General features: G+C 48.8%; 1 protein-coding gene across 1 annotated transcript; it reads left to right on the forward strand.

Annotated features, from left to right (window-relative positions):
- Positions 1-5,951: 5,951 nt before the first annotated feature.
- On the forward strand, positions 5,952-10,181 carry Bpifa1 (BPI fold containing family A member 1). The gene is made up of 7 exons (XM_070007790.1): positions 5,952-6,111; positions 6,282-6,441; positions 7,808-7,915; positions 8,245-8,394; positions 9,204-9,288; positions 9,725-9,788; positions 10,141-10,181. The coding sequence occupies exons 1-7, from the start codon at positions 5,952-5,954 to the stop codon at positions 10,179-10,181; spliced, it is 768 nt and encodes a 255-aa protein (XP_069863891.1).
- Positions 10,182-10,558: the final 377 nt, after the last annotated feature.

Raw genomic sequence — 10,558 nt, forward strand, 5'->3', positions numbered from 1 at the left:
GCTAAGATCTGTGAATTTAAGCCCCAGTACAGGTGTGTCACACACACACGCACACACACACACACACACACACACACACACACACACACAAATGGACAGATTTGCACAGAACATCACTCACTGGTATACAGGACAGTAATGAAAATGACCTTCAAGTTCATCTGGCCACAAGGATACATCCCCAAAATGTAAAGTTATGTAGAAGAAGTCAAGCATACAGATCCCATGTTCCTCTACCAGCAATGTCAAGTTCAAACAAGCAAAACTGGTGTATGCCATTACAGGTCAGGATGTTGGTGAGCTCAGGATGGGGTTTTGCCACTAGGAAGGGGTTGTTTCTAAAGAGCTGGTCACTTTTTCTTTTCCAATATTGAGGTTTGAACTCAGGGCCTCACATTTGCTAGGCAAGCACTCTACCGCTTAAGCCATACCATGGACCCCTTTTATTTTTGTTACATTTCAGATAAAACATCACCCTTTTACCTGAGCTAACCTCAGACTGTGATCTTCCTACCAATGCCTCCTGATTAGCTGGGACTCTAGGTGTGCACCATCACATCTGAGCCTAGAGTCTGGATTTTTGGTTTTGTTTTGTTTTTTACTTGGGGGGGGGTGTTCAGTTTGCAAAAACTCATTGAACTACTCATGTTTATGCATTTTTCTGGCCCTGAGTTCAAACCCCAATACTGGAAAAGGAAATGTAACCAACTGTAAGGGGTACATGCCAAGAAACCATTTACAAGATGTTTGGCCTGTACTTTGTAAGCAGCAAATATTTAGGAAATATCCTTTGAGTCACTTAATGAGATAGTTATTGGCCATCTGAATGTAACTCTTGATTGTTGTCTCCTCCATCAAGAATTGAGAAATCCCATAGCCATGTCAATAATAGCAGCACATCTATATTAAATGCTTGGTAGACGCTAAGCTTAGGGCTCAGAGTTTACATCAGCATCGTGCGTAACCCTCAAATACCTTTGTAACAGCTCTGTTCCTCATGGAGGTCGTTTAGTCCCCTGAGAATGTAGAGAGAGAGAGAGCGTCACCTGTCCTAGGTCACATAGCCAGGGCAGCATAAAATGCACACTCTTAAGTACTCCCATATTACCTCCCCCAGGCCACCCAGGGGAGACTGTGAAACCCAAGCTCAGCTGGGTTGACTTGCTCCAAGAAGGGAGTGTCAACTGCTCAGAGGTGAGACCAGGGCCAGCAGCTCCATCTGTCCATTCAAACTCCCTAATCCGAAATGCCTCACAGAGGATCTGCAACCCTAAACGCCCGCCTGCCTTCCCCCGTCATGCCACAGGACAGCTCTGGCCGGGCCTGCAGCCTTCTTCCTGCTCATGAGTCAAAGAACAAACATGGGAGGGCTGGGCCAGTGGGGTGGGCCTGGTCCCTGCTGAAGGAAGGCAGCTTTTGTCAGCGTTCCCTCGGTGCACCCCCAGGTCCCCCCAACACTCCTGGGCCTGTGCATCCTGGAGGCACCTCCTCGGGTTTCTCCAATTTTGTTTTCATGTAAAGGCTCACAGGACCACGGATCCATCACACTTTCTCCTGGAAGTGTTTTGCCAACAATGGATCCCTTGTGAGGTTGGGGTGGTCTGAGCAGAAATTCAGCCCCAAATGTTCAGGATCTTTGTCCAAGCCCTGTGTCTTATACCTTCCACACCCTGCTGTTACAGGGAACCATGCTCAGCCCGGTATGGAGCTGGGGTTTCATTAGTGGCTTCAAATCTAACTCCTGCCCCCCACCCCAACGTACACAGTCCTCCAGGCAGTGGTAGTCACTACTGGACTGAAGGAAGACAGGTTCACCAAGGGGAACACTGTGCAACTTCTAGAGAGTCAATGCTGGTTACCCTGTGCACCAAAAATCTGCTAATGGGGTACATCTCATGTTCAGTGTTCTCACCACAATGCGGTATAGAAAGAGAAAGAAAGAAATAAAAAAGAAAGAAAGAAAGAAAAAGAAAGAGGAAGAAAAAAGAAAGAAGAAGGAAGGAAAGAGAGAAAGAAAGAAAGAAAGAAAGAAAGAAAGAAAAGAAAGAAAAGAAAGAAAGAAGGAAGGAAGGAAGAAAGAAGGAAGGAAAGAGAAAGAAAGAAGAAAGAAAGAAAAAAGAAAGAAAGGAAGGAAGGAAGAAAGAAAGAAAGAAAGAAAGAAAGAAAGAAAGAAAGAAAGAGAAAGAAAGAAAGAAAGAAAGAAAGAAAGAAAGAAAGAAAGAAAGAAAGAAAGAAAGAAAGAAAGAAAGAAAGAAAGAAAGAAACAAGAACAGGAAGAAAGAAAAAAAGGAAGAGGAAGGAGAAGGGGAGGGACTTTCCCAGAGTCGCACAGCTGGCGATGGGATCCACAGTTTTGGAACTCAGAGGCATCTGGCTGACCTCGTGGCCAGCAGGCAGGCTCCAGAGAGCAGCAGCAGGTGTTTTCTGAACTGAAGACTGACTGCAAACATGCCAATGGACCACTGAAGCTGGACTGTCCCAAATGGGGAAATGACTTTACCCCTTCCCTGCTGAGAGGACCCCAGCAGGTCATTGAACTCACTGAGCCTCAATTTCCCCAAAGGATTAGTGCAGACAGTACAAAGCTCTAGCATCCCAGAAAAGATGATTATTATTACTATTATTATTTTATATTTACTCTAAAGTTCAATCTCCAAAGCAAGGAAAGCTTGCCTGAAATAAAGTTGGTTTAAGAACATGTGTTTTTGTTGTTGTTATTGCTTTGTCTTGTTTTTTGCTGGTCATAGGGTTTGAACTCAGGACCTGGCTGCTGTCCCTGAGCTCTTTCACCAGAGGCAAGTGCTCTACCATTTTGAGCCACAGCACCACTTCCAGTTTTCTGGAGGTTCATTGACGATAAGAGTCTCATGGACTTTCCTGCCCCAGCTGGCTAGGATTGCATGCATGAGCCACGCGTCCAGCAGCACCTGAGTCTTTGAAGGAAGCTTTGTTGCATCTCCTCCAGCATGACCCTGACCCCATATCCTTGACAGAGAGGGCCCCTGAGCCTCAGGATCTGCAGCAATGAGCAGAGGACCACAGGATTTGAACTAGTGCCTGATTCCTGTTTCCTGCCAGGGCACACGTGCAGCCTTCTGACTTCTAGTTAGACAGTGGGAGCTTTCTGTTGCCTGGCCACACAGGTTCAGCCCGGTTCCTTGCCTTACCTGCCTCAGTTTCCTCCTGTGGATAGTAGCAACTTACCCCAATCATCAGAGTTGTTGGAAGATGATACAATGTGGGATGACTTTGAGGATGACTGACAGAAGCGTGGGAGGAGTCCAGCCAGGGCCGTGAGTGGAATGTTGAGAAGGTATCCACAGCCCTGGCTCCCTGGAGGCACTAGCTGGGCTCACAGGCCGTGGAGCCAGCCCAGTGAAGGCCTGACATAAGCAGAACACTGATCCTTAGGGCATCAGACAGACATGGGGGTAGAGACTGAATTGACTCACTCGCTGTGTGTCCCTGGGAAGAAGTCACTCTCTCTGATCATGATATAGAAGCAAAAATCCCATTCACTTTTTTTTGTTGTTGTTGGTTGTGGGGCCTGAACTCTGGGCCTGGGCGCTGTCTCTGAGCTCTTCAGCTCAAGGCTAGCACTCTACCACCTGAGCCACAGCGCCACTTCTGCTTTTTCTGCTTATGTGGTGCTGAGGAATCGAAGCCAGGGCCTCATGCATGCAAGGCAAGCACTCTACCACTGAGCCACCTTCCCCCATTCACTCTTGATGAAGGTTTGTTCTCCCAGGGACAGCACCGAGTACACTGTAAGTGCTGTGTAAGTATATATGCCTCCTCTCTCTCTCATTTTGCTTGTAAGATGTAGAAAGACCTTGATCTCTTCACGCTTCATTTTCTCATCTATAAGATAATATCCAAAGGCTCACGTGGGGCCCAAGCCTCACGACTTCATCTGAGGGAAGAAAAAGTAGGAGGAGAGAACCAAGAGGCCTCAGGATCCCTCAGGCCTGCAAAACTAGAGAGACTGTTCCAGAACCTGAAAGTGGCAAGCATAAGAGCATGAACTTCTGGATGCAGGAAATCATAAATGGCAAGCAAAGTGGGGAAGGCACCTCCATCTCTCAGCCCAGCGACTAAAAGACTGAGTGTCTTGAGTGCGTGTCCTGCCCTGTGCCAGATGTCCAACTCTGGAGGTTCCACTCAGAGCCCGCCATCCCCATGTAAAAACTCACTTCCTGCCTTACAGGGCTGTGAGAATCCAGGGTCTGGCAAGAGCCTGACAGGTGCTGGCTGTTGCCATTCTTTTCTCGCTCCCTCTCTGGGTCCCTTGTCCTCACTGGGCCTCAGTGACCCCTGTAAGGAGACTGCTCCCCTGCTGGCATCCTTGTGAGGTGTGTACTCCCATGATTGTCATGTCAAAGGGCCATGGAAGACCCCTACCTTGGAACTGAACACCCCAGAAATGCGGGCATCTCTTGCAGTTTGACTCAACACTGTGAAAACAAGAGCTCTCCAGCTGGAGAGAAAGAATTAGACCAGGAAAAACCAAAGCCAAGAAATAAGATAAGCCTGGGGCCAGTGGCTCACGCCTGTCATCCTAGTTACTCAGGAGGCTGAGATCCGAGGATCATGGTTCAAAGCCAGCCCCGGCAGGAAAGTCCATGAGACTCTTATCTCCAATTAACCACCAGAAAACTGGAAGTGGTGCTGTGGCTCAAATGGTAGAACACTAGCTGTTAGCTGAAGAGCTGAGGGACCGAGCCCAGGCCCAGAGTTCAAGCCCCATGACCAACAACAACAACAACAAAGAAATAAGACATGTCCCTTACTGGGCTCCCCCCTGCCTGCCCTTTCAATCCCCATATCGGATCACCTGAGCATGGATCCCCAACCCCAGCCTTCTATGGGAAACCATTAAGTCTTGAGTAACATTCCATCTCAAGTTTTTTTCTCTGTTTAACTTGGGGACCAAATCGCTTAACTGACTCACCTGCTAATATGATTGGCAATTATTTACTTTGGAGAGGCCTGAAAGACACCACCAGATCGCAGATTTCTGAATTATCTAAAAACCCATCGCCCCATCTCATGTTTCCTGATCCTCATGCTATAAAAGAGCTCACTGCCTTGGGAAGAAGCAAGGAGGAGAGCAGAGCAGAGGGAGCAGGGCAGCCTTGAACACCTTGAGAAACCAGGTGAGACCCGCCCCCTCCACAGCTCGGCAGCTCCTGGCCCTGGGCAGACTTTAACCAATGTACTAGTCAAAGAAACAAAGACTAGTTACAGTCAGGAGCAAGGGGATGGCCACTCCCTCAACTTCCTTCAGCCATCTATACCACCAACAGAGAAACCAGTGCTAGTCCTGCCTCAAGTTCAGGGTCTCCGAGGAATTTGTATAGTGAGTTGCCATCCTGAATTGTAATGACGGCTGTCACTCTGTCTCCTCTGATTCAGTGGGACTCAGGAGGGCATCCACAAGCCAGCTGGGCCTGAAGAACCAGCCCTGGGGCAGGGATAGTGGCAGAGCAGTGCAGGACTTCCACCACTGGCCTTTTTAAGCTTCTCTATCCACTTTGAAGAGGGAGCAAGAAGGAGAAGCAATTTGTCTCCACCCAGAAAGAAGAGCTGATAGTCACTCAATTACCCAGAGTCCTCTAGGTCAGACAGGTGTGCTTCCAAATTTCCTCACCACCTGTGTGCTTATGAACTAGGGAAAGGTACCTCCAAGTCACTAGGTCCTTGTGCCCCTCCCCATCACCTCCTGTGCAGGGCAAGTCGGCAGTGCCCACCTCTTGGGATGTGGTGAAGATCAAATCACTCACTGAGGAGAAAGCCATCAGCCTATTGCCTAGCACAGAGCAATGTCCAGGAGTGTTAGCTCTGATTACTAGTCTCTCCCCGGTGATCTGAGGAGGAACACTCATAGAAGATAGGGGCAGGCAATGGATAGATTCCTCTGATACTTCTGTCCACAGATGCCAGGAGGGAGAATGTTTCAAATTGGGAGCCTCACCATCTTCTGCGGGCTGCTGGCCCAGACCTCAGCCCAGCTTCAAGGCCTGTCCTTACCCATAGGCCAGGGCCTGCCCTTGCCTGGGGCTCCAGCCCTGCCATCAAATCCCACAAACCTGGTTGCAAACTTCAAGAGTGGTAAGTCCGTGACAACCTCTCTCACATGTGTGTGAGCGTGTGTGCTCCACATGCGCACGCACGCCTCTCTGTGTGTAGAGCCGCCCAGGAAGAGGAGGGGCAAGGATGAAGGGGAGAGAGGATCTGGAGTGGTCAGATGTGGACCCAGGGACCTTTCTACTCATTCTTAGGTCTCAGCAATGGCTTGCTCTCCGGGGGTCTCTTGGACATTCTGGGAAACCTCCCACTTCTAGACACCCTGAAGTCTGGAGATGGCAATTCTGGGGGCCTGCTGGGGAGCCTGCTTGGAAAACTGACCTCATCCATCCCTCTACTGAATAGCATCATTGAGTAAGTTTGCCTGAAACAGGGCCTTGGTCCTCACCAGCTATAAGACCCACCTGCCCCAGACAGCAGCCACATAGAGGGAGGGGTGTAACCTGAGCATGGAGTTAGGACCCTGTCCTGAGACCTTCCCCAGTCTGGGAAGGAATGCCAGTCCTCTTGTATTAGTAATCACCTCTTTTCCCCCAAGTCCTGCCCCGCAGCTCTTATAATCCTCATATACAACTTTCAAGATCAACTTCATAATCCCCAATTCACAGACGAATAAACTGAGGCACAGGCATGTGCCTTGTCCTCACGCAACTAGACTGTTATTGAAGAAAGGTTCTTGGCGAAGTCCAAAGATAAAACCTTTTTCCAGTACACTGAGATCATTCTGTCTGTCCACTTGGAGAATCCCTTAGTACACAACTAGCTTCAGTATAAGCAAGAACATGTTAGGTGCCCTCAAATTACATCATCAGTGTAGCTCATGTCCATGGAAAGACCAGATAGGGTGATTTCTATGAGACACCTGACAGCAAAAATAAGCAGGGAAAGCTTGGTGCCGGTGAGCTGCTCAGCCTCAGTAAGGCTGGATCAGAGCCACTTCTGTGATTTCCATCCACCCAGGGGCTTACTTCCTGACCTGGAAACAGAAAGACAGACTCAAGCTTGATTTCCACATGTACCCTCCTGGAGGAATGACAGGAGAGACACAAGACACCCAGTCTCTTTGGTTTCTCCTGCACAATAGAGTTCAGCGCTACAGAGAAAGGTCGTTGGGAGGACCAGGACTTTCCTCAGTCCTTTCTGCATTCATCCTGTTCCTCAGCCCCAGTGTCACTGATTTATGGACCAATATGTCATGGAAGGATGTGGTAGAATGAGTGACTTACACCCATAATTGTCTGTGCAGGACATGCCCACAGTCACCCATACATCATTCATTCACTCTTCATGCATTCCTTCAATCCATTCATGATCCTTTCCACTCTGTCTTCCATCAACCACTCTCTCTCTCTCTCTCTCTCTCTCTCTCTCTCTCTCTCTCTCTCTCTCTCTCTCACACACACACACACACACACACACACACACACACACACACACACACAGACCCACCTTCCCAGCAACCCTCAAGCCAACCACTGTCTTTGTAAGTCTTTTACCGGGCATGCACACAACCCAGACACAGTCTCTTCTAGACCTTCAGGATCTCATCCAGGCACCCACATGTGTGGCTCAAAACCCAGATGGCTCTGGTACAAGACTTTCTTTTTTCCTTCTTCATGCCAGGTGACCTCTGAAATTGATCAATTTGGATTAAAAGTGGTTTGTGGGTTTGAGGCTCAAGAAGCTAATGCTTCTCCCTCTGATGTTGTCCTCTGAACAGCATTGAAATCACGGATCCCCAACTGCTGGAACTTGGCTATGTGAAGAGCCCTAATGGCCACCGTCTCTATGTCACCATCCCTTTGGGCTTGAGGCTCCAAGTGAATACGTGAGTACCTCCCAAGGGAGATGAACAGATGGCTCTACAAGGGAGACCTTGATGCCAGGGGCAGCCAAGCAGGAAGTGTTGGAGTGCAACAGACCCAGGCTTCCAACCTTAGATCATTTGCTTTATGCTGAACAAGCTGGTGGGGGGGGGGGTCACATAAGAAGGTCATTTGACTTCCCTGAGCCTTGGTTTCCCCTGCTGGAGATGGAGACGAGTAGAATGGCTCATAAGATGGAAGAAGGTAAGGCTGACATTCTTGGCAAGGAGAAAAATTCCTCCACCTTGAAATGTGGTAAAGCCAGATGCCAGTTAGGTTGTCTCCTCTGCAGACTCACAGTTGGCAATGTGTTGGAGCTGGATGTGAAGCTGAACATCACCGTAGAAATCCTAGCCGTGAGAGACAATCAGGGGAAAGTCCACCTGGTCCTTGGTGATTGCACCCACTCACCTGGCAGCTTGCATATCACCCTGCAAAATGGGTAAGGCTAGAGACTGGCCCCTCACATGCAGAGATAACAGGGTAGGATGGTGGACAGATCGATAATGGATGAATATGTGGATGGATGGATGGATGGATGGATGGATGGATGGATGGATGGAAGATGTGAATGATCATATGGGTGGAAAGAACATGGGTAGATAGATGTATGGACAGATGGGTAAGTAAATAAGTGGGTAAATATTCACTTATGGTTTGTATTAGGCCAGGATGACCAATTTTATGTTGGATAAACAATGAGAAATCTGATTTTGAGCCCACCTAGTCTAGCAGGGATGGGGAGAGATGGTGAACTTGAATATTATTTCTCTAATTTGGGTCTCAGCATTTTTATCTGTAATGAATAATATGTTGGGTGACTAAAACATTCCATCCAGGTAATAGTCATGAATGTGCTTTGTCCAGTAAAGAGTATGCTCCAGACAGAGCCTAGCTGGGTTGATTTTTTCAGTTACTTTTCCCCTGAGGAGACCAAGACACACATCACACATAGAAGTTGCCTATACCTTGGCTAATGTTGACTGAACTTCATGTGTATCATGTCACTGAATCCTTGTGGCAACTAGGATATACTGTTGATGGGTTAACACAGTCTTGTGGGACACCTGCTGTGTCTCAGAACTGATTGTGTGTACCCTTAGGATTCTTGCTGTTCACCTGCCCATATAGAGGTAGATAGGCCCAGTTTGGGTTACTAAGTGTTGAGACTAAGGGTGATAAGTGGTCTCTGAAGACTTATCTAACTCAATTCTAGGCATCCACATCACCCTTGTGGCTTTTCTCCTCTAGGGTTGCTCCCCTCCCAATTCAAGGCCTTCTGGATGCCCTCACAGGGGTCTTGAATGAAGTCCTTCCTGAGCTGGTGCAGGAAAAGGTAAGAGAGCAAATGTGGCCGTCCCCTGACCCATCAACCCTATAGCATCTGAAAGCAAGTCTGAGCCCCCTCATTTGAGTAGTAAACTCAGTCCATCAGTCTGTCTGTCCTTGGATCCATCTGTCCATGTTCTTTCTTTCCATCACACTAAATGCACTGGTTGGCTTTGTCTGTGGGCCAGGCCCTGGGTATGTCCACACTAGAGCCAAGGGAATGGCAGGATGACTTGGGTCTCTTCACCAAACCCTTCATGTCTTCAGTGTCTCCTTCTGCCTAATATAGTTGTGTGACCATTTGCCCTTGTGATGGCTTAGAGCCATCATCAGGCACAGAACAATGAGAGGAGATCTCCCCCAGAGAACCCTTCCTGGGCCTGTTGTTCCCAGCCTCCTGGCAGGTACCCATTTGCCTAACTGCCCTTTCTGCCCTGTGTCAGGTGTGCCCTCTGGTCAACGAGGTTCTCAGCCACCTGGATGTCACCCTTGTGCATGACATCGCTGGTAAGGCCTGCTTCCAAGCCCTCTCCACCACCAGAGAAACAAAAATTTCTTCCCCCACTCCCACCCAAGATTCTTATTCTTGCACACCATAGGAAAACTAGGGCTGACCTCCAACTTGGTCCCATTTGGGGTTTCTTTGCTTTCTTGACTTAGCCAGATAACTTTGAGGTAAAGAGCCTACCTTGCCCTCAGCCCTAACACTGGGAGGGGGAGATCTAGCCCATGACTGCCTGAGGTGGCTGGGCTCCAAAGCTGCCATTCACTGTTCCCAGTAGGGGAGGAGGAATGTGGGCTTTCCCTAGACCCTTTCACCTCCAGATCCTAACTCTACTCTGGCCTTTTCATTTCCCAGAAACGCTGCTGGGTCAACAAGAGTTTGTTATCAAGGTGTAGGGAAGGGATCAGGCTTCTCTGAGCTGGTGAGTGCCACTCCCTCATCCCACGACTCAGAACTGGCTGGCTTCCTCGGGAAATGACATCCCTATAATGAGATAGCGGAGATAAAAGCAAAAAGGTTAATTAGTTCCCATTTTGGGGGACCCCAGTCCATGACCCCACTACTTTAGGGCTGTGGGGAGGTAGCACATTATGCTAGGAGTATGTGGTAGCAAGGTAGGGGTGAGGGCAAAGCTGCTCACCTCATTCTCCATGGAGCAAGAAAGAAAGTGGAAGGGGCCAGGTCCCATGATTTCCTAGAAAGGCAGAGCCAATGACCTAAAGGCCTCCCGCCTCCCCAGCGCTCTGACCCCCCAGGGCTCCCGCCTCCCTAA

This window comes from Dipodomys merriami, unplaced genomic scaffold (assembly GCF_024711535.1).
Source record: "Dipodomys merriami isolate MVZ:Mamm:240054 unplaced genomic scaffold, mDipMer1.0.p SCAF_7, whole genome shotgun sequence".
In the NCBI taxonomy this organism is placed as follows: Eukaryota; Metazoa; Chordata; class Mammalia; order Rodentia; family Heteromyidae; genus Dipodomys; species Dipodomys merriami.

Coding starts and splice junctions, on each gene's coding strand:
- Bpifa1 (XM_070007790.1), top strand. CDS start 5,952: ATGTTTCAAATTGGGAGCCTCACCATCTTCTGCGGGCTGCTGGCCCAG. Junction 6,112..6,281: donor GGTTGCAAACTTCAAGAGTG/GTAAGTCCGTGA, acceptor ACTCATTCTTAG/GTCTCAGCAATGGCTTGCTC. Junction 7,916..8,244: donor TTGAGGCTCCAAGTGAATAC/GTGAGTACCTCC, acceptor TCTCCTCTGCAG/ACTCACAGTTGGCAATGTGT.